The sequence below is a fragment of the Oncorhynchus masou genome, chromosome 28 (assembly GCF_036934945.1).
Source record: "Oncorhynchus masou masou isolate Uvic2021 chromosome 28, UVic_Omas_1.1, whole genome shotgun sequence".
In the NCBI taxonomy this organism is placed as follows: Eukaryota; Metazoa; Chordata; class Actinopteri; order Salmoniformes; family Salmonidae; genus Oncorhynchus; species Oncorhynchus masou.
The window spans coordinates 22,169,918-22,197,240 of NC_088239.1; the positions used below are offsets into that span (position 1 = coordinate 22,169,918).

Sequence of the window (27,323 nt, forward strand, 5' to 3'; positions counted from 1 at the left end):
AACCTGTTGGCCTACTGCACGAGTGGAAACTCATCTATTCTCGCAGGTTCTGTAAAGCAGTGTACAAGGATGTTGTCCTGTAGTGCACTCTATTAAATTACAGCTAACAGAATTGATTCGCTACACAGTTCCTTTCCTTTCCTCCTTACTTATGATTGTAATGGATTCAATTAATGTACAGAATCTGCTTTCATTTACAGGCCCCAAAGCTCTTTTCATCACTCATCACTGTACCTCACTCTCATAACAGAACCCTTGGTATTTTGGTATTTTATTAAGATCCCCATTAGCTTTTGCGAAAGGAGCAGCTACTCTTCCTGGGGTCCAACACAAAACATGAACCATGAGATAATATAGAACATTACCAGCTCACGGACAGAACTACATATATTTAAAAATGGCACACGTAGCCTACATATCAAAACATACTGTACACACAAACTATCTAGGTCAAATAGGGGAGAGGCGTTGTGCTGTGAGGTGTTGCTTTATCTGTTTTTAGATACCAGATTTGCTGTTTTATAGTGATGCATGGCTGACATTTTTTGGGCAGATTTCTCCTGCATCAGCAGTAGCCATGGAGAGATGCGAGATGACTATAGTCAATGTTAAGATTCCTGACAGTGGGCTCCATGGCAACCGGAAGATGTTTTGGGTTGGGGGTGCTTATACCAGCATTCATTTGGTATTTTACTTACATTACAGTTTGTTTCTCAACAATCATTGTTTCTCATTCCTCCTCAGCCCTGACCCTGAACATACAGTTGACGTCGGAAGTTTACATACACCTTAGCCAAATACATTTAAACTCTTGACATTTAATCAGAGTAAAAAATGTCCTGTTTTAGGTCAGTTAGGATCACCACTTTGTTTAAAGAATGTGAAATGTCAGAATAATAGTGGAGAGAATGATTTATTTCAGCTTTTATTTCTTTCATCACATTCCCAGTGGGTCAGAAGTTTACATACACTCAATTAGTATTTGGTAGCATTGCCTTTAAATTGTTTAACTTGGGTCAAACGTTTCAGGTTGCCTTCCACAAGCTTCCCACAATAAGTTGGGTGAATTTTGTCCCATTCCTCCTGACAGAGCTGATGTAACTGAGTCAGGTTTGTAGGCCTCTTTGCTCGCACATGCTTTTTCAGTTCTTGTCACAAAAGTTCGATGTGATTGAGGTCAGGGCTTTGTGTTGGCCACTCCAATACCTTGACTGTGTTGTCCTTAAGCCATTTTTCCACAACTTTGAAAGTATGCTTGAGGTCATTGTCCATTTGGAAGACCCATTTGCGACCAAGCTTTAACTTCCTGACTGATGTCTTGAGATATGGCTTCAATATATCCACATAGTTTTCCTCCCTCATGATACTATCTATTTTGTGAAGTGCACCAGTCCTTCCTGCAGCAAAGCACCCCCACAACATGATGCTGCCAACCCCCCGTGCTTCACGATTGGGATGTTCTTCGGCTTGCAAACCTCCCCCTTTTTCCTCCAAACATAACGATGGTCTTTATGGCCATTTTTGTTTCATCAGACCGGAGGACATTTCTCCAAAAAGTTAGATCTTTGTCCCCACGTGCAGTTGCAAACCGTAGTCTGGCTTTTTTTATGGCGGTTTTGGAACAGTGGCTTAATCCTTGCTGAGTGGCCTTTCAGGTTCTGTCGATATACGACTCAATTACTGTGGATATAGATACTTTTGTACCCCTTTCCTCCAGCATCTTCACAAGGTCCTTTGCTGTTGTTCTGGGATTGATTTGCATTTTTCGCACCAAAGTACGTTCATCTCTAGGAGACAGAACGCGTCTCCTTCCTGAGCGGTATGACGGCTGCATGGCCCCATGGTGTTCATACTTGCGTACTACTGTTTGTACAGATGAACGTGGTACCTTCAGGCATTTGGAAATTGCTCCAAAGGATGAACCAGACTTGTGGAGGTCTACAAATGTTTTTCTGAGGTATTGGCTGATTTCTTTTGATTTCCCCATGATGTCAAGCAAAGAGGTACTGAGGTTGAAGGTAGGCCTTGAAATACATCCACAGGTACACCTGCAATTGACTCAAATGTTGTCACTTAGCCTATCAGAACCTTCTAAAGCCATGACATTCTGGATTTTTCCGAGCTGTTTAAAACCACAGTCAACTTAGTGCATGTAAACTTCTGACCCACTGGAATTGTGACACAGTGAAATTATAAGTGAAATAATCTGTCTGTAAACAATTGTTGGAAAAAATACTTGTGTCATGCACAAAGTAGATGTCCGAACCAACTTGCAAAAACTACAGTTGGTTAACAAGAAATTTGTGGAGTGGTTGAAAAATGAGTTTTAATCACTCCAACCTAAGTGTATGTAAACTTCTGACTTCAACTGTAATATAATGCCTAAAAGCAATGCTCAACCACAATAGATAGCTCCAAACAAAATGTTCCAACCCTGGTCTATATGAGGCCATAACACTCCACAAATAAGTAAACACCAGCACATTCAATTTCATGGCAGAAATTCAAATTTTTTGAAACATAGAGAGTGAGTCAGGTTTTATGAGTGTTCTTTTAAATGGCTCCTGTGTTGGTAGTACTCCACAGAATTCCACCGTGTCTTTGGTTTACAGGTGACAGGTTGGGGACACATTGGTGGTGGCAGGCCACTCTTTAAGTGGTAAATGGGAAGTCACCAGCTGTCCAGGCAAGTATATCTAGGATCCTGCTTGGGAGCCATCTGTGCGCCCAGCCCCACATCATTAGTGAGAGAGAGAGTGAAGGAGGACTGTAGGCTGTGAGGACCGGATTAATATTCACACCTGTCACTCACTCCTGAGATAACCCCCTCCCAGCAACACCTGCCCTGTTTGTTCCTCTCCCTCTCTCACTCAAACTGAAAAGCGCGGCCATTTAAAATTGCCACATTATCGCATTGTCACAGAAACAGAGACACAGGTCATGTTTGAATACTCTGAAAAAGCACCCTTTTTTCCTTCCTTCCCACCCTCCTGACAGAGAGAGACCGTTATTACTGCTCCACCAACTTGAGTCAACACATGGCTAATTTGCATCTCCACCTATCTGTTTATCCTATTTGCATGACCATGTGTAGCTTTGTCCCACAACTATCCATTTAAATTAACATTTATATGAACAATTTTGACTTTGACTTTTAATTTGACAGATGTCATTAATTTGAATGGCTAGTTGCGGGATGAAGCTAGGACATGAGGTGCAGTTGGTTTCCTTTCAAAGCAAAGAGTTGCATTAACCACTTCAAACTGAACCAGATACTAGATACAGAGACTTGGGTGGAGGCCACTGTCTGAGGGTATTTCTAATCAACCATTACATCATTTCTTAAAAGAAGCCAAAACAAAATCAAACCATGGGAGCTGCTTAATTTCAAGGATGATCTTGTCGGTTTAATTGCCTTTGTGACTCAAAGTGTTGATGCAACCCTTTCCTGTGTTCTCATGAAAAAGTAGCAGCAGTCGAATCTGCCTTCGGATACTCCCTTGGATACATTTTAATAGATTATAAAAATGGGAGAAAAGGCCAGTCTCTCTCTCTCTCTCTCTCCACTGTCAAACTAAGACAAATCAAAAGGCTGCAAAATAATAGGAGAAATATGCTAATTGGATATGGGTTAGGATTTATATATATATATATATATATATATATATATATATATATATATATATATATATATATATATATATATATATATAAAGGATAATAAAATTACCCCTCCAAGGCTTCTTCTTTGTAAGGCCTCAACAAACGATGTGTTCCGGAAATAAGACACCAATGTGTCATGAATAATATCAAAGTGAGTGCGCTGTATTGTATTTGTATTGACGGAGCTGCGTTAGCGTCAGGTACAGTATATCTGCAGGCTTTCAGCTTCGTTCTCCCTTAGCAGATGAGCAAGTAACTAGCTATTCCTGAAGCAGGGAACAAACGCACACCACTTTTCATCAAAGGAGAACAGCATTGATAAGCTCCATTGTTGGTTAATTCGATAACTATAGTGCCCCCCTGTGCTCTTTCTAAAAAAGAGAAACTTGCTGTGGAGAAACTTGCTGTGTTCACACACCAATGTTCAACATGGATAAAAAAACGTAATTATTTATGAGACACAATCATAAGCTTCAAATGCCTTTTTTTCCCCACATGAAGAATGACTTTAGTATACTATGGTATAAATTATATAGTATTCACAGTAGTGTTTTGCAGAGAATACTGTAGTATTTACTGTAGTGTTGTGGACATGACTATAGTGTCTGTATTTACAGTTTACTAAAGTATAAATATTGTAGAAGAATGTTTGTTGGCATATGCTATAGTAATTACTGTAGTGCTTTTGTTGACTGTAGTATTTTCTCAAATCAAATCAAATTTTATTTGTCACATACACATGGTTAGCAGATGTTAATGCGAGTGTAGCGAAATGCTTACTGTAGCGTTTATTACAGTGTTTTTGCTTTATTACCTTTAACATAGTAGTGGGGCTTTCTCCTTGATGAAGAAAAGATGAACCTACTGGACAAAATACTCAAAGAGCAAATGTTCCATAACCTGTAGGACTGAATGGAAAGTTCAGCGTTTCTGCTCTTTTCTATGACCTGTAGGGGAACACAACAAATTGTCTATCCTTGGCATGTAGGTTTCTCAATTATGGGTGGCACAAATTGGTGTATGGGGGAGGGGAATGGGCAGGGTATATGCATATGAAATACTGTAGTATATACTGTAATATTGCATAAGCACAAGATACCACAGTGGACAAAATCCTATTGGCGGTGCATGGGGAGGATTTTTTGGGGACCAGGTCACCATGACCAAAAATAGGAATGCCAGATTTGTCAAAAGTCAGCATCTTCTCCAGGGGCTGTCAAGGTACCCTGACACATAGCTTAGCCTAAGTAGACTCTACTCAGTCTTTTGTTCTGCTCTGTCCCTAAGCGGACAAGACACAGCAGTGGACAAAATCCAAATGGCGGTGCATGGGTGGGATTTTTTGGGACCAAGTCACCCCCACCAAAAATAGGAATGGCAGATAAGGGCACCCGACCATTCCCGGCCTGTGCTGGCACGGATCCATCCCTGCCACCAGAGGCTGGGCTGTTTCTGAGTAGATGGCTCCAGGAGGGTACACAGTCCACTCTGCATTCTCTGTTGGGCAAACACTGGCCTGCCAGCTGTTGCAATATCCAACGTTTTCACGCCCATTTTTTGCTTATTTTTTTAGGGAGGGAGGTTCATGTGTGCATCTGTGGGGGATGGGTGGCACTGAGTACTCAGGATGTACACAAGGCCCAGACAGAGATCAAACAATGGACCATCATCACTCTTCAACCACAGGTACAGGAGGGGAGGTCAGGAGCTTTGTGCAGTAGAGGGGTGCAGAGTGAGAGTATGTGTTGGGGGGGGGCTTGATTGTGTGTGAAGGATGGCAGCCAGTCACATCTGAGGCCAGAGCTAATGTCATTGTCTTTGAGGACAGCACCCTCAACATTGTCCCATTGTTCATGTCATTTGAGAGCATATTTCCAGTGACAGTGTAACATGTTCTCAGGCCAAAGGTTTCTGAAGTCACAAGGCTTATTTTCAGTTTCCTCTTTCAGTCTGTTCTAATGAATGCACATACAGCCCCAAAGTGTTAGGTATTTTTTACTTTTCATGATTTGCATAGAGAAAGCAGTAATGATTACTTCAATATTAAACATAATAGACTCTGATCTGTCCATACTGGAACAATAATTGCTTCTTGTTTTGGTAGAGCACAGAATTATGTTTTTAGATAACAAGAGTTATAAATCTTCTCTCAGAAATCTGTCCCCAGAGTTCTTGTGTGTCCTCAGGACTAATTGCTCAAACCCATTATAGAGCATGATTCATGAATATACTCCAATTATCCAAATGTCATAGTATTTTTTTAATGAACAACATGGTTTTCATGAGTGGATTGCCAAGTCCGTTTTTCAGTTCTAAGTCTTGGCCACATCCCTGTCTATTCATGACATGTTCATGCCTGCTCAAATTGACACAAAAAGTCTGCTGCATGCCTGGTTTAGTCATTTTAATTTCACCATAAGTGCTTTTTGCCTATGAAAACAAGCAAGTTGTAAAACTTGACGCGAGAGGCTTGTATAAACTACACCGTATCGGTTCATTTAAATAGTTTGAAATTATTTAATAAAACCCCGTCGCAAATAAAATATTAAATGGAGAATTTTGTGAGTCGTCAGTAAATGTTTACCACTCGCACGAGAAGGCTTGCATGGTCTGGGCGGGGTGTGGTAGCGGTCCCGGCCAATCAGACAGTTTTTTTTCTCAACCATGGACTATCGACAGAAGTTGAGACAGGCAGTCTGGAGTAAATCTGAACCACGATGGATGCAATAACCCGTTGTCTCGTGTTAATAGTCCTGTTCTTTGGGACTAGGATTCAAGAAAATGATGGTAAGTGAGCGAGGCTATGCCCCGACAGCTATTTATTTCCTCCAATATGTTCTGGCCACGAAGTTTGATTTCGGGGCGTCCGTTGTTGCTCTTTGTTTCAAGAAGTGCCAACCCTAAAGACTCTTTTCAAAGATGGCGCAGGTCAAAGCAAGCTGAGCTGTCAGTGGAATGTTTATTGTTTAGGGAATGTTTGCTGGGGGGGGGGGTGAACGAGCGAAAATAGCTAAAAGCCCTCCAAGGGCTTCGGCTTTAGTCCAGGAACAAAGCAGGATACACTCCGGTCAAGTCATTTGCAACCCGCTGTGCTCGAGCTTTGACTGATTTATGTAGTAGTATTCCTCATTTGAGAAAATACAAAGTTGGCATCCTGCACAGCTGTTTGTGTCATCGTCGTGTTATCGTTAATTCATCGTGCTGGACACGGACGGTGGAGTTTACTGAGCGCTGAAAAACGCCTCATGGCAGGACTGTCCAGGCCATGGCTATGTTTTGCATTTGTGTCCGTGTAGCTAAATAATCGCAGCTACTACGTTAGCTAATTTAGCTGTCTATTTTGAGGGAGAATTGAGGTCAGATATCTACAAATACCTGTTCAGTCAACAGAGACGAGATGGATTTTGTTTAATTTGACACCTAGTTATAGTAACGTTATAGCTTTCCAGTTGGTTATAAATCCATCTATTTAGCTAGTCTTTTATTGTTGCTACAGTATGCATTCGCTAGTTACTCATGTTTTTTTTGTAAAACAGCTACGGTTTCAAATGTGTTGACAGTTTAAGTTAAAGCAAAGCTAGCTAACGCTAGTAACCGATCAAGGGGCTGTTTAAAGTCATGCTCATTTTTTACAAACTTGTCTGTGCTCTCGTGTGAGCTTCGCTGAGAGCTGAACTGGCAACATTTTGCTCGAAATTCTAGACAAGCTAAGCAACAACTATAACTAGTGTGCTGGGCAGCTGTCTTGCAACATTTGCCGACCATTTGATCATCGCGAGTTAACTCACAATAACAAAGACTTGACCCCCCCCCCTTTCTATGCTTTCTATATACCTAATGTAGATTATTGTACATTTCTTGGCGGCTTTATGGCTGACAGTAACAGTGACACGGTTCCTTCATTCTAAATGTCGTTTTTGATGCTTTGTTGAAAAAACAACTGTTATTTGTATGAAAGTCAACCTGTGATTACCACAAACGTACTTAATTATATATATATATATATTTATTACAAGAATATAGAATAATTCTGGTGCTTCGGAACCTCACGATATTCCTTTGTGTGACATTCCTTTGTGTGGATAGAGAGGGAGAGTCGATGCAAGCATGAATACATCTCAGCTCACAGTGGTTGTATCTTGATAATGTAAAGATGACCATTGAGGCAAAAGGTTCCAATACGTTTATCCTGTGTCCTTAAAGAACGTTATTAATACTCAATTGATATGTTGCTCTGCAGAGGATCTGTCTCTCTTTTTGATATACCATTGACATCCTCCGGTGACATGGGAGCAGAAACGAGGCAGGATAATTTGCATCAGAATGTAATGAAATCAATACCCTTGATGCATATAATCCCATGGCTAAAGGAGCTGACCACTTACTCGAATTGAAGGCACTGGACTTCTGTTCGCTTTTTCCTCACCCATAGCCTAATGCTAAGCTTCTTATCTGTGCATTTCGTGGGAGTGTTTTTGTGTAAGATAGGGGATGAATCCTCAGTTCCCCACCCCAGAATGTTTGATGCCGTCACCATTGTCATCAATAATTCACAGCTTCAAGACAGACCAGATATGAAATAGTTCATGTAAATACACGCACTAAAATTGTACATGTTCTTACTTCGGCTTGTAGAGGACAGTAGCCTAGTGCTCATCATACATGCTGTCAGTAACATGTATGACACACAGAGGGCAGACAATAATCGATCAATTGTCAATTAGATTGGTCACCCTACCCATGTTGTTTACATCATGGGACCTCTCTAAACAGACTCAGTACAACATCACCTTTATTTTAGCTACATTGGATGGGACGGGACGTTAGTCACAAGCAGTTCATTTCACATCATCTGTGGAGACAGCTGCTGTTTGACCTTTGCGTCCTCCGGTGACCTTTTGAAAACCTCATTACTGTCCAGCACAGAGCTCCCGTGGTGCTCACAGAATTCTGTGTGCCGGAGCCCCCTTTTCCATTTTGGATCTGCATAAAACTTGCATTGCTTTCTCTCTGCAGACTGTGCAAGGAAACAGCACCTTTTCGTCTGGGAAATAAAAAGATGTGCAGCTTAGTTTGTGACATCTCTGGGGTGCCATTTCTGAAAATAAAACCTCATCAAAAGCTCTAACAGCCAGTGTTACCATGTCGATGTGGCATCAGAATATCAAATGGGGGATCAACTCCAGTCACATCCATAACCTTTTTCTCCTGGAGCAACTCTCTCCCTCTTCTCTGAACCTCTATGGATGATTATAAGCCCCACAAACTGAGCTCACCCTGCTAGTCAAAGAGGGGTGTTTGTTACGGTGAATACAGTAACGCTACCTTTTGGTCAGAGGAATCTGAAGCATCTGAGTGACCCCAAACTGCCTGTTGTCCTGCCTTAAGGGACCACAACTAATATGAGAAGTTGTATTTTTTGCCAGCTGTGATTGGATTCATGGGCAGTGATTCATTCAAACGGCCCGCTTTCGGTGGCATCTGCGGGGATTGTAGCTTTTTAAAGAACAGAAAGACAGACCTATTATGTGCTGGGCTTTTGGTTTTGTTGTTTTTCTGCTCTTATCCCTCCAATTGCCTGTGTTTAGGCTTACAGGGTTTGAATAAATGTTGAGAGAGCTGTAAGCATTCTTTCTCAGTTAAAAGGCTCTAGCAATTCTGCCAGGAAGGAAGTACATTGATCATTCTCCTCACACAAATACAGAAAAACTGAATAATGGCTTTTCCATTGGAAATAGTTTAGGCCTACCTGTTTTTGCAATCTCTATTAATCGGTCACTGCCTTTCTCTCCCCCAATTGCTCTACAGACACCCGTATCAAGCAGCTGTATGCATTGCTTTTATGTCACTATCCTCTTTATCTGGAGAATATTTTAGAAGCAATTTTGGCTAAGTGCCTTTCTCAAGGGCAGAAAAGCCCCCCACCCCCCCATATGAACTGCATGCCCCTATCTAGCTCATAAAACTCCTGCCCATCATGGAGGAATGGCGTGCCATGCACTGCACTCATCCACACAGCCTGAACTACCTTCCTGCTTGGAGGATACGTGTGTGTGCTTGGAAGAGACGTCAGAGGAGCAGTTGGTCCCTACTGGAGTTGGCCAATCCTCTCAATCACCTCAGCTGGCGAACGGTTTGGATAGCCAACCTGCTATGAACTCGCTGTTTTAAACTGATGGAGCGATCAATTTGAGTAAAGGTATAGTCTACAGCCCCTTGAATCAGTGCTTTTGAACACTCCCTGATAAGATTACGAGATGATTAATGGCCTCCCGTCCTGGATTAAAACCAACGGAAGCGGTCAACGGTGTACATAACCACATGGTACAGTAGCTCCAATGTTTATCATATTAATGTCGACGTGGCTAGCTTTTTCAAACAGAAATTTGCATCCTGTAGTACTAACTCAAAAAAGTTCTGGGACACTGTAAAGTTCATGGAGAATAAGAGCACCTCCTCCCCACTGCTCTGAGGCTAGGAAACACTGTCACCACCGATAAATCCACTATAATTGAGAATTTCAATAAGCATTTCTCTACGGCTGGCCATGCTTTCCAGCTGGCTACCCCTACCCCGGTCAACTGCCCGGCACCCTATACAGCAACCTGCCAAAGCCCCCACTATTTGTCCTTTACCAAATCCAGATAGCTGATGTTCTGAAAGAGCTGAGAAATCTGGACCCCGACAAATCAGCCGGGCTAGACAATCTGGACCCTCTCTCCCTCTGCCGCGGTCATCCCCCTCTTCAAAGGGGGTGACACTCTAGACCCAAACTGCTACAGACCTATATCTATCCTACCCTGTCTTTCTAAGGTCTTCGAAAGCAAAGTTAACAGATTACGACCATTTCGAATCCCACCGTACCTTCTCCACTATGCAATCAGGTTTCAGAGCTGGTCATGGGTGCACCTCAGCCACACTCAAGGTCCTAAACGACATCATAACCGCCATCGATAAGAGACATTACTGTGCAGCCGTATCATCGACCTGGCCAAGGCTTTCGACTCTGTCAATCACCACATTATTATTGGCAGACTCGACAGCCTTGATTTCTCAAATGATTGCCTCGCCTGATTTACCAACTACTTCTCTGATAGAGTTCGGTGTGTCAAATCGGAGGGCCTGTTGTCCGGACCTCTGGCAGTTTCTATGGGGGTGCCACAGGGTTCAACCTCGGGCCGACTCTCTTCTCTGTATACATCAATGACGTTCTTCTTGCTGCTGGTGATTCTCTGGTACACCTCTACGCAGACGACACCATTCTGTATACTTCTGGCCTCTCTTTGGACACGGTGTTAACCTCTTGAAACTCTGGGGGCGCTATTTCATTTTTGGATGAAAAACGTTCCCGTTTTAAACAAGATATTTTGTCACAAAAAGATGCTCGACTATGCATATAATTGATAGCTTTGAAAAGAAAACACTCTGAATTTTCCAGAACTGCAAAGATATTGTCTGTGAGTGCCCTAGAACAGGACCTACAGGCAAAACCAAGATGAAACGGCAACCAGGAAATGAGCAGGATTTTTGAGGCTCTGTTTTCCATTGTCTCCTTATATGGCTGTGAATGCAACAGGAATGAGCCTGTCCTATCTATCGTTTCCCCAAGGTGTCTGCAGCATTGTGACATATTTGTAGGCATATCATTGGAAGATTGACCATAAGAGACTACATTTTCCAGGTGTCCGCCCGGTGTCCTCCGTCGAAATTGGTGCGTCATTTTCAGCTGCTGGTATTTTTCCACGGGATTCTGAGGGGAAAGCAGGCTTCCACGAATGGCATATCAATGAAGAGATATGTGAAAAAACACCTTGAGGATTGATTCTAAACACCGTTTGCCATGTTTCGGTCGATATTATGGAGTTAATTTGGAAAAAGTTTGACGTTTTGGTGACTGAATTTTCGGTTTGTTTCGGTAGCCAAATGTGATGTACAAAACGGAGCGATTTCTCCTACACAAAGATTCTTTCAGGAAAAACTGAACATTTGCTATGTAACTGAGAGTCTCCTCATTGAAAACATCCGAAGTTCTTCAAAGGTAAATTATTTTATTTATTTGGTTATCTGGTTTTTGTGAAAATGTTGCGTGCTAAATGCTACGCAAAATGCTAAGCTAGCTTGCAATACTCTTACACAAATGCTTGATTTGCTATGGTTCAAAAGCATATTTTGAAAATCTGAGATGACAGTGTTGTTAAGAAAAGGCTAAGCTTGAGAGCAGGCATATTATTTTCATTTCATTTGCGATTTTCAGAAATCGTTAACGTTGCGTTATGCTAATGAGCCTGAGGCTGTATTCACGATCCCGGATCCGGGATGGGTAGTATCAAGAGGTTTAACTAACCTCCAGACGAGCTTCAATGCCATACAACTCTCCTTCTGTGACCTCCAACTGCTCTTAAACGCAGGAAAAACTAAATACATGCTATTCAACCGATCCCTGTCCGCACCTGCTCGCCCGTCCAGCATCACTACTCTGGACGGCTCTGACTTAGATTACGTGGACAACTACAAATACCTAGGTGTCTGGTTAGACTGTAAACTGTCCTTCCAGACTCACATTAAGCATCTCCAATCCAAAATGAAATCTATAATTGGCTTCCTATATCGCAACAACGCATCCTTCACTCATGCTGCCAAACATACCCTCGTAAAACTGACCATCCTACCGATCCTCGACTTCGGTGATGTCATCTATAAAATAGCCTCCAACACTTTACTCAACAAACTGGATGCAGTCTATCACAGTGCCATCCGTTTTGTCACCAAAACCCCATACACTACCCACCATTGCGACCTGTACGCTCTCGTTGGTTGGCCTTCGCTTCATACTCGTCGCCAAACCCATTGGCTACAAGTTATCTACAAGTCTCTGCTCGGTAAAGCCCCGCCTTATCTCAGCTCACTGGTCACCATAGCAGCACCCACTCTTAGCACGCGCTCCAGCAGGAAAATCTCACTGGTCACCCCCAAAGTCAATTCCTCCTTTGGTCGTCTTTCCTTCCAGTTCTCTGCTGCCAATGACTGGAACGAACCGCAAAAATCTCTGAAGCTGAATCTGGATTCTCGGATCTCCCTCACTAGCTTTAAGCACCAGCTGTCAGAGCAGCTCACAAATCACGATACCTGTACAAAGATGGGCTAACTACCGACCTCATCCCCATACAGTATTTATTTATTTATTTATCTTGCCCCTTTGCACCCCAGTATATCTACTTGCACATTCATCTTCTGCACATCTACCATTCCAGTGTTTAAATTGCTATATTGTAATTACTTCGCCACCATGGCCTATTTATTGCCTTAACTCCCTTATCTTACCTCATTTGCACTCACTGTACATATACTTTTTGTTTTATTTTGTTCTGCTGTATTATTGACAATGTTTTGTTTATTCCATGTGTAACTCTGTTGTATGTGTCAAATTGCTATGCTTTATCTTGGCCAGGTCGCAGTTGCAAATGAGAACTTGTTCTCAACTAGCCTACCTGGTTAATTAAAGGTGAAATATATATATTTTTTAAAATAAATAAATATTCATCTGCCTCACCTACCTTGTCTCACCACCTAGCCGTATTGTAGCAGAATTATTTTGTTTAGGGTTTCTTCAACTTTTGCCAGTCTGTGTGTTTCTGCCCTGCAGTAACCCCAGTTTGGAGACTCCAGCTCCACAGGAGAATGTGTGTCTAGTGTGTGTCAACAGCCATTTGGTTAGCATAATGGCCAGGGTGGGAAATCAATGTTTTGGTCCAACCCCCCCCCCCCAAAAAAAAAAAAAAAATTGTACCAGCCAAATATGTTCTTGTTGTTTCAAAAACAAATGTATTACTAGTAAGGTGTAATTGGGTATATTGCTTCATTTCATTTTTGTTACATGTTTATTTTAACCAATGTATGTTTAAATAATTTTGATCCAATTTATTATTATAGATCAGGGCTCTCCGCTGACATTTTTTACAATGAGTACATTTATGTGCTCCTAAGTAGAATTGTAGAAGCATACAAATGCATTTAGGAGAACAATGACTAAAATGTAATGAATAAATGTTTTTGGGAGTGATCCATGCTCAATCAAGCACAGTTATTGGGTGAGACAAACATTTTCAGCCGGCACTTTAGGACGGGTTTCTTTCACTCAGGCCCCACTTCCAGGATTGGGGAACATCCAACCCTGCTAATGGCTGAATTTGGAGCTCCTTGAGCTGGCTGCATCAAACTGAAAAAGTGTGCTCTCAGGCCTGCCTCGCTCCAGCAACAGAAGGGCAGGTTTATGACTCCTCCCTTTGCCTCCAAGGCGGCTTGGTTCGCTGGATATTTATAAAGAACACTCAGTCATGTGCTCTGACACACCAGCAATTAGTACAGCCTCCGGCAAAGAGAGGGGCGAAAAGTTAGCACTTCAGCATTGACTGGTACTCGCTGTGCGACTCTTACTGCTCCTTTCCTGTCTGAAGTCTAATTAACACGTCAGGATAGTGGCAAACATCAGCAGAAATGCCATGGGCAGGCCAGGCATACACAAACAGACTTTTCAAACGGCTGTGAAGAAGCCTTGCAGGCTTGCATATATATCTTGAACACTGTTGTAGGCTATTGTTCAAGATATGGTGTCCCACAAACCCATTGCAGTATTGATAGTTGAAAAGTAGGCCTTTCTTACACATTGTTTGGATGAATAAGTGTTCATCCATTTTATGCAGCAATTATGCTTTTTAAACACACTTAAGACATCGTCCGATCTTTTAATGAAACTAGATAATTGTGTATTTTTCTGTCACGTTATGGTTGTGATTTAAAGCCTTTAAGCTCCATGCTCAGACTTGTAGCCCATACCTGCAAGTTGTAAAATGTCACCAATTTGAGTAAACCGCAGCAACAACAAACCCATCTAACCCAGAGCTCTTTTTTAAATTCAAGGCCAATTGTTTTTTTCTTATTCATTATGCAGATCCTACTACCTTGAGGTATTTTGTGGGCTCTTTTGAGAAAACATCCGTTGCTAACCGACTGTCACATCCCAGTGAGTCAGTGGAGCATCTGAGCTGTTGGAGCTGAAGGTCTCTGCTGAACAGCTGGCATCAACGGGAGACGCTTTCTCTTAAATCAACCTGATGCATATTCATTAGAGTACTCGTTCAGCCATCCCCATGTTTATATTGAATGTCTGCTCACTGGGAATTGGCCGTTAACTGTATTTAAACTCACTGCTCCCTCGATGCACCTGTGAAGAACGACATTGGCCTTTTTATTTTGACTTTCTGTTCTAACCTACTAAGAGTTCTTAGGAAACTATGCAGTATTTTGTGTTTTTATGTATTATTTCTTACATTGTTACCCCAGGAAATCTTAAGTCTTATTACACACTGCAGAGAATAACTATTGGATATAAGAGCAATGTCAACTTACCAAGATTACGACAAGGGATACGACTTTCCTGAAGCGGATCCTCTGTTCGGACCACCACCCAGGACAATGGAGCTAATTGCAGTAGGCGATCCAAAACAACGACGCAGATGAAGTGGCCACCTGGCCAGGTTCCGTAGATGTGCACACCGCTCCTGAGTATACTACTAGCCAATGTCTAGTCTCTTGACAACAAGGTAGACAATTTGAGCAAGGGTTGCCTTCCAGAGAGACATCAGAGATTGTAACATTCTCTGTTTAATGGAAACAGGGCTCTCTCGGGATATGTTGTCGGAATCAGGTCAGCCACCGGGCTTCTCCATGCATCGATCCGACAGAGATAAACACCTCTCTGGGAAGGGTGGGGGAGTATGCTTTATGATTAACGACTAATGGTGTAATCAGATCAACATGCAGGAATTGAAGTCCTTCTGCTCACCCGATCTAGAATTCCTTACAATCAAGTGCCGGCCATTTTACCTACCAAGAGATTTCTCGTCAGTCACAGCTCTGTACATTCCCCCTCAAGCAGACACCAAGACGGCCATCAAAGAACTTCCCTGGACTATTTGCAAAGTGGAAACCATACATCCTGACGCTGCATTTATCGTAGCTGGGGGTGTTAACAAAGCAAATTTGAGAAGAATTCTACCTAAATTCTTCCAGCTTGTTGATTGCGCTACGCGCATGCACAATAACCTCGACCACTGCTACTCTAACTTCTACGATGCATACAAAGCACTCCCTCGCCCTCCCTTCGGGAAATCTGACCACGACTCCATCTTTTGCTCCTTCCGTCTTGTAGGCAAAAACTCTACAGGATGTACTAGTGACAAGAACCATTCAATGATGTTCTGCAATCCACCACATTTAACCATGGATAGAGGTCTGGGAATATGTCTGAATATAAAGTGTAGCTATTCCCTCCAAGGCAATCAAACAATCAAAATGCCAGTACAGAGACTAGGTGGAGTCGCAATTCAACAGCTCAGACATGAGGCTAATGTGGCAGGGTCTACAGGAAATCACGGACTACAAAAATACATCCAGTTATGTCACGGACACCGACGTCACGCTTCCAGACAAACTAAACACCTTCTTTGCCCGCTTTGAGGATAATTCAGTGCCACCGTCACAGCCAGCTAACAAGGACTGCCCCCCCCCCCCCCCCGTCTCAGTGGCTGACGTGAGTAAAGCATTTAAACGTATTAACCCTCGCAAGGCTGCTGGCCCAAGACGGCATCCCTAGTCAGGCCCTCAAAGCATGTGCAGACCAGCTGGCTGGTGTGTTTACGGACATATTCAATTGCTCCCTATCCAAGTCTGTTGTCCCAACATGCTTCAAGATGGCTACCATTGTTCCTGTACCCAAGAAGGCAAAGATAATTTAACTAAATGACTACCGCCCCGTAGAACTCACCTGTCATGATGTGCTTTGAGAGACTAGTCAAGGATCATATCACCTCCACCTTACCGGCCACCCTAGACCCACTTCAGTTTGCAACAGGTCCACAGATGATGTAATCGCCATCACACTGCCCTATCCCATCTGGACAAAAGGAATACCTTTGTCAGAATGCTGTTCATTGACTACAGCTCAGCATTCAACACCATAGTACCCTCCAAGCCCATCAACAAGCTGTAGGACCTGGGTCTCAATCCCGCCCTGTGCAATTGGGCCCTGTACTTTCTGACGGACTGTCCCCAGGTGGTGAAGGTAGGAGACATCTCCACTTCACTGACCCTCAACACTGGGGCCCCACAAGGGTGCGGGCTCAGCCCCCTCCTGTACTCCCTGTTCACCCATGACTGCAACTCGATCATCAAGTTTGCAGACAACACAACAGTAGTGGGCTTGATTACCAACAACGACGAGATGGCCTACAGGGAGGAGGTGAGTGCACTCGGAATGTGGTGTCAGGAGAACAACCTCCGTCAATGTCAACAAAACAAAGGGGCTGATCGTGGACATCAGGAAACAGCAGAGGAAGCACCCCCCTATCTACATCGAAGGGACAGCAGTGGAGAAAGGTGGAAAGCTTCAAGTTCCTTTGCGTACACATCACAGACAAACTGAATGGTCCACTCACACAGACAGTGTGGTGAAGAAGGCGCAACAGCACCTCTTCAACCTCAGGAGGGTGAAGAAATTTGTCTTGGGGGGGGGGGGGGCTGACACCTACAGCACCTGATGTCACAGGAAGGCCAAAAAGATCATTGAGGGCATCAACCACCCGAGCCACTGCCTGCTCACTCCGCTACCATCCAGAAGGCGAGGTCAGTACAGGCGCGTAAAGCTGGGAAAGAGAGACTAAAAACAGCTCCTATCTCAAGGCCATCAGACTGCTAAACAGCAATCACTAACTCAGAGGCTGCTCCCTACATTGAGACCCAATCATTGGCCACTTTAATAAATGGATCACTAGTCACTTTATACAAGCACTCTAAGTAATGCCACATTAATGATGTTTACATACATTACTCATATCACGTATATACTGTATTTTATACCATCTATTGCACCTTGCCTATGTCAGTCGGCCATCGCTCATCCATCTACTTACTTGTACATATTCTCGTTCACCCCGTTAGATTTGTGTGTGTAAGGTAGTTGTTGGGAAATTGTTAGATATTACTGCACTGTTGGAACTAGCATTTGCAAGCTACACTTGCAATAACATCTGCTAACCTTGTGTATGTGTCAAATACAATTTTATTTGATATTCGTAAATTATCATATAGCCCATTTTGTTGTGACCCGCAGGTCTAATTGAGAGAACTAACAGATGTGCTTAAATGCTCCCTTTTGCTTTCAGTTCCTTTTTGAGAGTCCTAAACCCTGAGCTTGTGCTTTATTTCTGCTTAAGCAGCCAGACACAGCTGTGCTTTTGTCCGTGAGGCTGCAGAGGGAGGTTCTGGTCTGTGTGGGGATGGTCTGAGAGGACGGTCCATCTCCCCCATCCCCACATCAGTTCGGGACAAAAGCCCTGCCATAATGGAGGTGATGGAGATAGGGCCGGGGATCGGGGCAGGCTGTGACCTATGGAAATGACTCTGGGGAGCCGTGTTCGCTGAATAAGGGGAAAGAACAAACTGGCTGATTTTTAAGTAGATGAGTGGGGGCAGGGGAACGTGCGGGGTATGTGTTTTTTTTGTGTGTGTACTTTTGCCAGATGCGTGTTTGTACCCTTTACTCCATGTGATACCTACATGCTGTGCCACACCACTTTTCAAGGTAACTCTGTACTGGAAGCCAGCAGGGGTACAGGAAATGCAGTTTCCAGGAAACTGGAGTAATTAATTTGGTTGCGCGTGAAGGTGAGCACAAGCTGGAATGAGGGGTTGCATTGATGATAGACCCACGTGACTTCGCGCCACACCCCTCCTCCTCACCCTCTGCCACTCTCCACCTGGTCTAGGGAATGAGATGATACGGATTATTATCTATCTTGTTGCATAGTCACTTTACCCTGACCCTATGTACATATCTACCTCAATTACCTCGCACATCGACTCGGTGCTGGTACCCCGTGTATTTATTGTTACTCATTGTGTTTAAAAAAATATATTTTTCACATTTTCTCTGCATTGTTGGGAAGGAACTGTAAGTAAGCATTTCACTGTTACTCCACACCTGTTGTTTATAAAGCATGTGACAAATACAATTTTGATTTGAGCTGGGCTACCCCAAGGCTGGCTGGGCGGGGCAAAGCACACAGACTACCCCAGCCACAAGCTAACCTCTGTGTGTTTTGTTTTTTAAGGAACAGCAGCAACTAAGACAATTTACGTAGTGCAGAGACGGCCGGGAATTTGTGCGCTTGAGTTTGTTTCTGCTGTTACATGGACTCTACAGCGTGATGAAACTTTGTTGCTCCTTGCTGAATCAAGCAAAGTGTTTTCGAAATCAAGTCTTTTGTTGCCTAGGCAACACTACCCTCCCTGCAGCAGCAGCACATGGAGTTAGGTGAGGAGAATATGTATGTGTGTGTGTGTATAACTATTATTTATATATTATAACTATATGTATAACTATTTTTTTTCTTTTTCGGTGACCTCGGGCATTTGGCTGACGATTAACTTGAAGATATGGAACTACATTTGTGCAAAGACTATACGTTTGCGGCTGTGTTAACCCACGCCTTTACACCAGGGAGAGTAATTAGTGTAGCCTAATTATTTATTTGAAGGAGGAAGTAAAGGGCGCCCTAAAACCAAACACCTTGCGCTTCCCTCCGTACAATACGACGACTGCAGGGGGCACAGTCCAGTATTCCAAATACATATGGGCTACTTGACTTAGCTTTGCACACAGTAAGAATTGTTCAAATGATCTTTTACATGAGATGTGTTTAATCGTCACATGTAGACACTTCAAAATCCAATGGTGTTAGAATAGGAACATTTTATTCTAACATCTAGTGCCAAGTGCTTTTGCTATGATTCTGCCATAAAATATAGCCTAGTTGCTTTGTGGTGAAATGACCATCCCCTTTCTCACCGGCATGTAGAAGACATTTGTATTTTAAAGTGCTTAAGGTTTGTGAGCTCAAAAGGCCAGCGCTTCTGTTCCGTTTGATTGGAGCTTAATCTCCCATGCAAAAAACTCTTCGGCCTGTAATCTTCTCTTTTTTTTCCTTCTTTTTTTTTAAGGTCTCTAAACATCGCTGAATCTCCTTGTAGTTATGACACTCATTAGCAGGAGAGAATTCTCAGCCCCAGGCGAAAAATGTTTCAGGAATAGTGGCTGAAGTAAAGTAGGCTATGTGTAACTTCAGTGTTTATCCTGATAGGCAGATCTGTTCTGGATGCTCTCCGCAGCAGAGGGCCATTGTCCAAGTTGGTCGGAGCTTGGGCTGTTGCGGTGACCATATTACTTCCATCCACTCCGACAGTCATGACCGCAGTAAAATTTCACGTGACCGTTGAGTCAAAGTAATCTCCTTTTTATACACTCCGGACATGCTTTGGTAGTACCCAACTTGCTAATGACCTTCAGGTCCTAATGGCCAGGTACACAGGGCTCTATTGTTCCTCTAACCACTCTGACATCAATGCAAATGCTTGAAAATCAAATCAAACTCTTATCATCAAAACAGTATCGTGCTTTTAAAACTCACCTCACTGTGATGATCAGTTTGAAGAAAGAAGTTCAACAACAGGTTGAAATGGAGTGTAAAACATGGTCTTGTGGATGTTGTTTCAAAGTCTAACACAACAAAGTGGACAGTGCTTTCCAAGGGGATGATTAATTCAACAGCCATATGCATGTTCTAGCTTGTACTCATAGGCTTCTATGATTTAAAAAAAAAATCATTCCCAACTAAAGTTGCCTGATAACTCGAAATCTAGTGTATATGACCTGTTTAAAATGATCCCTTTTACGCTCAACATATCCACTTCATATGTGCACACTCTCGATCCGGAATGGGAAAGATATCCTTTTTTATTTTACTCAGCTAAATTGAATGCTATTCATCTTACTATGAAAAGAATATACTTTATCAGCATATCTTGTCAGCCAAATAAATAATTAAATGGCATGGAGCATAGCCAGATAACGTACAGTAGGCCAACTGATATGTTTTTCTGAAAAAAAAAAATATTGTCATAATGTTTCTTTAGTCCTGACATGCAGCTTGTATGCCTGGAGATGCTAAACTTGTTTGTTAATTAATGTCTTTTGCACGACAATAACCGCCTGACAAAATGTCTTGACTGCCACAGCCCTAGTCGGAGCCGATGACAAGTGCACGACAGTACAAGAACCCCAGTAATTACAGGCTAGGCTGACTTGAAGAGAATTTCCTAAGAGAGTTAAAGCCACAATCTGGAAGATGGGCTGCATATCATTAGTGGACCATCGACAAAAATGTAACCAGTGACATCCCATGACATGTTCACATTCCAATAGCTCTTGATTTACATGATATACTGCATCTGTCAAGAAATAATATTCCACGATGACCTTTTTCTACATGAGTTATAGTTCTCGATTTTGTTTAGTCTCATGACAGTAAATCTTACGGCGCTTTAATGACTGAAGGAAATGCTGACAAACTGCTTTGCAATTTGCAGGTAAAGTCAAAATCTGCCTTCATACAATGGTCACCAAGACTCACCATTTTATGCTAGCTAACATACAAAAACTCATCTCCTCTGCTCTCTCTCTCTCTTTTGCTGCTGCATACCCATTGAACTGGCCCCTCTGCTGTTGAGTGCAAGATAATTCAATTACTTCATTAGAGGTCTCAGAAGATGTGAAATTCAATTGCCATTGATTTCTGAAATATGATGCGGTTGTCTTTTGACTCGTTTTTTGCTGTGCACCGTGTATTAGATTAAACTTTCTACTGTCCTTTTCATTTGAAGCCTCTCTGGGGGCTCGTCGGTGCAGCAGGCACTTGAAGCCTGGTCTTGGCAAACTCCCCTCCCCCTAATACTGTTAAAAAATAGCTTATTTAGTCGTAATCAGATTGTGCTAGGCCTATATGGAAATAAGTTAATTGGAGGCGTTGGAAGACTTCAATGACTCCTCATGACAAGGCTCTCCAAAATGCCAGTGTAATTTTCAAAGGTCTTTGTTGCAAAAATGTATTTGGGGGGGGTCTTGATGACCGCATATTTAATTCAGAAATATGTTGCGGCGCCCTCCGAAACAAGTTAACCCTCCGCTGACGCATGGACCCTTATCAGTGAAATAGGATCAACTTGGCACATTCTCAACCTTATCTGGAATTTATGATTTGTTGGTTTTTTGAATCAGCTGTGTAGTGCTAGGGCAAAAACTAGGGATGCACCGATATGACATTTTTGGTCGGTTCCGATATTTGCCTTGCCAAAAAAAAAATGATACCGCTATTATTTTTTTTAAATAATTCTAGTACAGTTAAATAGTTAACACGGACGCAGCGGTCTAAGGCACTGCATCTCAGTGCAAGAAGCGTCACTACAGTCCCTGGTTCGAATCCAGGCTGTTTTGCATCCGGCCTTGATTGGGAGTCCCATAGGGCGGTACACAATTGGCCCAACATCGTCCAGGTTTGGCTGGGGTAGGCGGTCATTGTCAATAAGAATTTGTTCTTAACGGACTTGAATAGTTAGAGGTTACTCTTTACGTATGTCCCCATTACCAGTAAAACATATATCTTTCACTTACTTGCTGTACTGTTTCGTTCTTCATTTGTTCAGTTGTTTCATTCTCAACCAGGATTTCATCATACATGTCAAGCAGTGAAGTGTCTGGTCTGTCTCTGTCTGGCCTCTCTTCCTTGGTGCGCACTGTCACTGTCTGTGTCCATCTTTTCCAACTGTGTATGTAACATTTAATGTAAACCCTGTTTCTTGTCTACATCGAAGTAGAGATCCTTGTGCCTAGCATCAAGCATGGTGGCGACACAGTAAAGAGGCTCAGAGAGAATTCCACCTACTTGCTTGTTCACAGCCTTAAGTACTTTTGTAAGTTTTAACCCCACGGTCTGTGTTGTCAGTGTTGTTGAGCAATTGTTTCAATGCCAGAGGGTATCATGTCTGTTGCAGACACAGTTGATTAGCTTATTCCCCGAGTCAGTTGTTCGAATGGAGCTAGGAGTGTGTTCATGTTTCAAACATGTTCTCAAATGTCATTGAAATGACAACAGCGGTATGAGAACCAGCACATTCTTGAGCATGCAATATGGCTTTCCTCAGTACAAAATCCTTGTCGACCCACTGTGTTCATGGGCCTGACATCGCTGGTCCAAATTTCAGTCGTGAAGCTAATAACAGTGACGCTCATAGATGTACGTTTCAACAATACTGTGTAGCTCCGGTAGGGCAACATCTGAAAAATGGTATGTACCAGGGCCCAACCAGTCGGCGAAAGCCAACATCATCCACGACAGAGGCAGGTTGATTGTCAAGGGCAATGAATTCCATTATCTTGCCTTTAATGGATTTCACCTTCATTGTCTCGCTGAAATGTTCTTACTCTTTCAAATGACTGCTCGACTTGGAATTTGGTTGTTTAGTTGTTGGAAGTGGGCGCTTAGTATTTTTCTTTTGTTCTGTGTAGAGCTGTAGTTTTCATGGTGTCATTACGTCATTTACTTACGTTGTATAGGTATGCACGTCAGCTTTGACATCGGATTTGCACATCGGCGGTAAACTAGACATCGGGCCAATGTTTGAATTTTTTTAGCTAATATCGGCCGATTCCGATATGCTCACTGATCTATCGTGCATTCCTAGCAAAAACCTACACTCCTTGGGATCCTGAGGACCGAGTTTAGGAAACCCTGTAGAAGATCTTTTATTTCACTCCATTGTTTTGGGGGTTGACCATTTGTTAGTTGCTGGCTACATATCAGCCGTGTTGCTGTTCCTTGCGGGTAAGATGTCTTTCACCAGCCATATTGGTAGGCAGTGGTGGAAAAAGTACCCAGCTGTCATACTTGAGTAAAAGTAAAGATACCTTAATAGAAAATGACTCAAGTAAATGTCACTGAGTAAACTTATTCTTGAGTAAAAGTATTTGGTTTAAAATATACTTAACTATCAAAAGTAAAGTATACATTTCAAATTCCTTATATTAAGCAAACTAGATGGCACCATTTTCTTTTTTAAATTTACAGATGGGCACAAGCACACTCCAACATTGACATAATTTACAAATGAAGCATGTGTGTTTAGTGAGTCTGCCAGATCAGAGGCAGTAGGGATGACCAGGGATGTTCGGTTGATAAGTGCGTGAATTTGACTATTTTCCTGTCCTGCTAAGCATTCAAAATGTTGCGTACTTTTGGGTGTCAAGGAAAAGGTAAAAAGTACAATATTTTAAGGAATGTAGTGAAGTAAAAGTAGTCAAATATATCCCCAAAAAAACGACTAAAAATACTCTAAAGTACTACTTAAGTACTTTACACCACTGTTGCTGGGTGGTCAGGGCTCCACAGTGCGAGCATTTCACTCATTTGTGAATAAAATAGTTAAGTATGATCTCATTTATAGCTAAATAAATGCTGCAGTATTTCTGACATTTTGTTTCATAGCTGGTAAGCTATTTGCACAAAGTCAATCTGTGGCTGGTAGATATATTACATCTACCTGCCATAGTGGCTGGTGGACCAAAAAGTTTGTTTTAGACCCTGTTGGAGGCCCACTTTTGGCTGCGTGTGGACCACTGTGCCCTTTTGGATGTTCATGTCATCTGTCCACTTTATTTGGGCGGTGGCGTTCGGCACTTTGTAGACTTCTCACTTTGCTGACCCCTGTCCAAAAATAGTCTCTTGGCTTTGGGGCTCCGGCAGTAGTCCTCCCCAAAACCATTTTGGCTGTATCCAGCCACGATCTCTCTCTGGGTCAAGGCCAGCATGCTTTAGCCTGAAGTCTCTTACACAGTCCACCTGCCTATGGTCTGGTTCAGTCGCCTTAGCGGGTTTAAGACATAGGGGATGTTCCCTCTACCAAGTAGTTAACAGAGTTGAGACAGTGGGCCAGCTCCCTCTCGACGTGTATGCTGCTGATGCATCAGGTTTCTTCTCCACCCAGGACCAGAGGCTGTCTCCTCTCTTGGGAAAGTAGAAGTGAGCAAATCTACATTTCCACTAGACAAAATATCCTCTGCTGAAACCATCAATAAGAGATTACGTGTGACGTGCCTTGGCCGGTACACAGTGTCCCTGATCTCGAAGGCAAGCTGTGAGCTGAATCGTAAAGCAACGCACCATCACGCCCCAATGGGTACTCCGCTGCTACTACTCTAGCCAAGCTCACCTAGAGAATCCGTGAAACACCTAGCGAATGGGGTTGTGTTAAAATCCCCACTGTTTGAACAAATTTTGTTCTGTAGGTTGTTATTGAGACCACACAAGCCATTTTTTTAAATTTGTAATATATTAGGATCCCCATTAGCCAACGTCAGTGGCGACAGATAGTCTTACTGGGATACATGTTGGCAGTCCTCGCCTTCATTTAATCCCATATAGGAACACTCATCGGTATGCATGGTCAGGTGCAGCATTGCTGGTCAGGATCTTTTGCATACAGAGCTTCTAGTCTGTACCCTCGGTGCCTGGCTGTTATGTGTGCTAGTCCATGTCTAATCAACATGCAGTCCAGGAAGGCAGGGAGAATGGAGGTGCAGCGGAGTGGAGGGGGAGGAGTGGGGGATGGTGGAACTGTATGGATCCACGGTTCCTGGCCTGCTGCCAACAGGTCATTTTAACAGCAGTCTGTTAAAACAAGGGGACCTTTTTAGAGAGGGGGAGGAAGGGGTAGAATGCTCAGGTCTATCCTGAATTTCAAACCTGCCTGGAATCCATTTAAGTGCACTAGTGACAATCCGGCTAGTGAGGCTACTTGCAGGGTGACTAGCCACTCCTCTGTACTATATTGTACAAGTCCTGAGCTTCGTCATGCGGTGCTCTCATGCTATGCAGCATGTTTCTGCCATCAGCACATTCACACTTAGCAGTTATCTTTTGGTTGGTACTTTAGACAAGGGGTTGTCAGACCAATGTAATATATTCATAGATTTTGTCGGGTAGTAGGGTGAATTACTCATCAGCCCAGATGTGAGTGGTAATACCCAAGCTGTCTGCTTGCTGCTGCCTCAGGTAATGATTAGCAGCGCTTGTCTTTTAACCGGCGGTTCCTGAATGTGGGTTAATGTGCCATGGGAGACGGAACGAAGGGGGAAAAACAAGGAAGGACGTACCTTCTCTACTTTCTACTGATCAGCCATCATCTGTTTCTCACTGTTGTTCTGCTGGCTCATTTGCATATTGTTTTGATACACTAGATGCACATGCTGTTGCCACTGACAAAATTGTTTAACCAATTGGAATGGAATATTAAATCCTGGCCTCGGTGCAATTGTAAATGCGTCGGAACTCCTGATGCAGATTACACCAAATTCATTTCAGGCCCCCTGCTCAAGAATTGACTCGAGCGCCCGGGCTGTCGCTAGATCTAGCCTATTTGTTCACACCTCTTGCTTCTGTTTCTCTGTTACAAGAGAGGGGGGGGGGATTTTAGCCCCCTAACTGCTTACTGACAGCTATGCATTGTTCGTGCGTTGCCTGGTAACGGCATGCATGTGGATGGTCTTGTGTTTAATAGATTAAAGGCTGTGGCTCGGGGCTCTCTAGGCGCTGGTCGTGTGTGTGTGGAGTAACGTGGTGGGGCGACACAGGCCAGGGCAGCCTCGCTCCAGACATCAGCCGCTCTCAGCCTCCCTTCTTGCTTCTTTCTCTCCTCCCCTGGCGTGAGGATGAGCCTCCACTGGAGTCTGATGACTGAAAACGCCCTTCTCTTCAAATCCTGCTCCCCCCCCCCCCCCCCCCGTCGTCTGTGCTCCAACCCCGTGCCAGAACGCATTCTCTTGGCACCTTCTCTATGCTAGCTGGGGCTCAGTGATGGAACGTGTATTTACATATTTACACTCTTCTGGCCTCTCTCTCGCTCTTGTTCTTGTTCTCTCGCTCTTCTCTCCTTCACTCCCTAGCTCAGCCAATCAGGTGGATTGTGCAGAGGCCCTCTTCCAACTCCTCTTTGTCTCTCTGGTCTGGAACCGGTGTGTGTTGTGTTCTGTACCGCTGACCTCTCCTACCCCCTTTTCTCCTCCACGTTGAGGTTCTGTCAGTTTGCCTCCCCTCCGCTTCCCCCCCTTCTCTCTCATTCCCTTCTGGGTCAGCGAGCGCCGGATGAGATGTCCATCATTCCTCCCACAACATGGTTGGTTCCCTGCCCTTGTCCTGGCCCAAGCCAGGCCAGCTGAGTGAAAGTCATCTCATCCCTCTTCAATGTAGGCTCCTACCCCCCCCTCTGCTGTAACTGTCTCCCTGGCCTCGGCACAAACAGGCCTGTGTTATTTTTTTACACCGCCTTCTTGTTCCCTTGTAGGGACTGGAAGGCCACAGCCGCTCACTCTTATTAGTTGGAAGAGAGAGTTCAGTTCTGATGACACAACTACTCTGGTTCATGTTTAGAGCATCTTCAAAGGAGCTTGTTTGATGCTGATGGCATTGCCCATGTGTTTGCTCATTGCCTCTGGTCACTACAAATTGCATAGGGTTTTTAAATAACCTTTTTAAATATAAAGGAAAATTGCATATTTTGTCTAACCTTTTTTCCCTCACATTTTTTGGTATTCACTGGGATTTGACACAGCCTAACTGTTGCGGAGAATGGTTTGTGTGGAGCATATCCTTAATGTTTGATCTGAGTTGTCTACCAGAGATGGTGACTAGTCCCTACAGTAGCTAGCCGGCATGTTG

General features: G+C 43.3%; 1 protein-coding gene across 2 annotated transcripts in view; it reads left to right on the forward strand.

The window, feature by feature from the left end:
• The first annotated feature begins 6,295 nt into the window (after positions 1-6,295).
• Positions 6,296-27,323, forward strand: part of LOC135517363 (TGF-beta receptor type-1-like) — a 64,113-nt gene continuing 43,085 nt past the window's right edge. Inside the window, exon 1 of one of the 2 annotated variants that reach the window (XM_064941591.1) lies at positions 6,296-6,450. In XM_064941591.1, coding sequence (XP_064797663.1) covers positions 6,381-6,450 — 70 coding nt within the window. In that variant the 5' untranslated portion in view covers positions 6,296-6,380. The remainder of the gene's footprint in view (positions 6,451-27,323) is intronic. The other variant, XM_064941590.1, reaches the window with a different exon arrangement.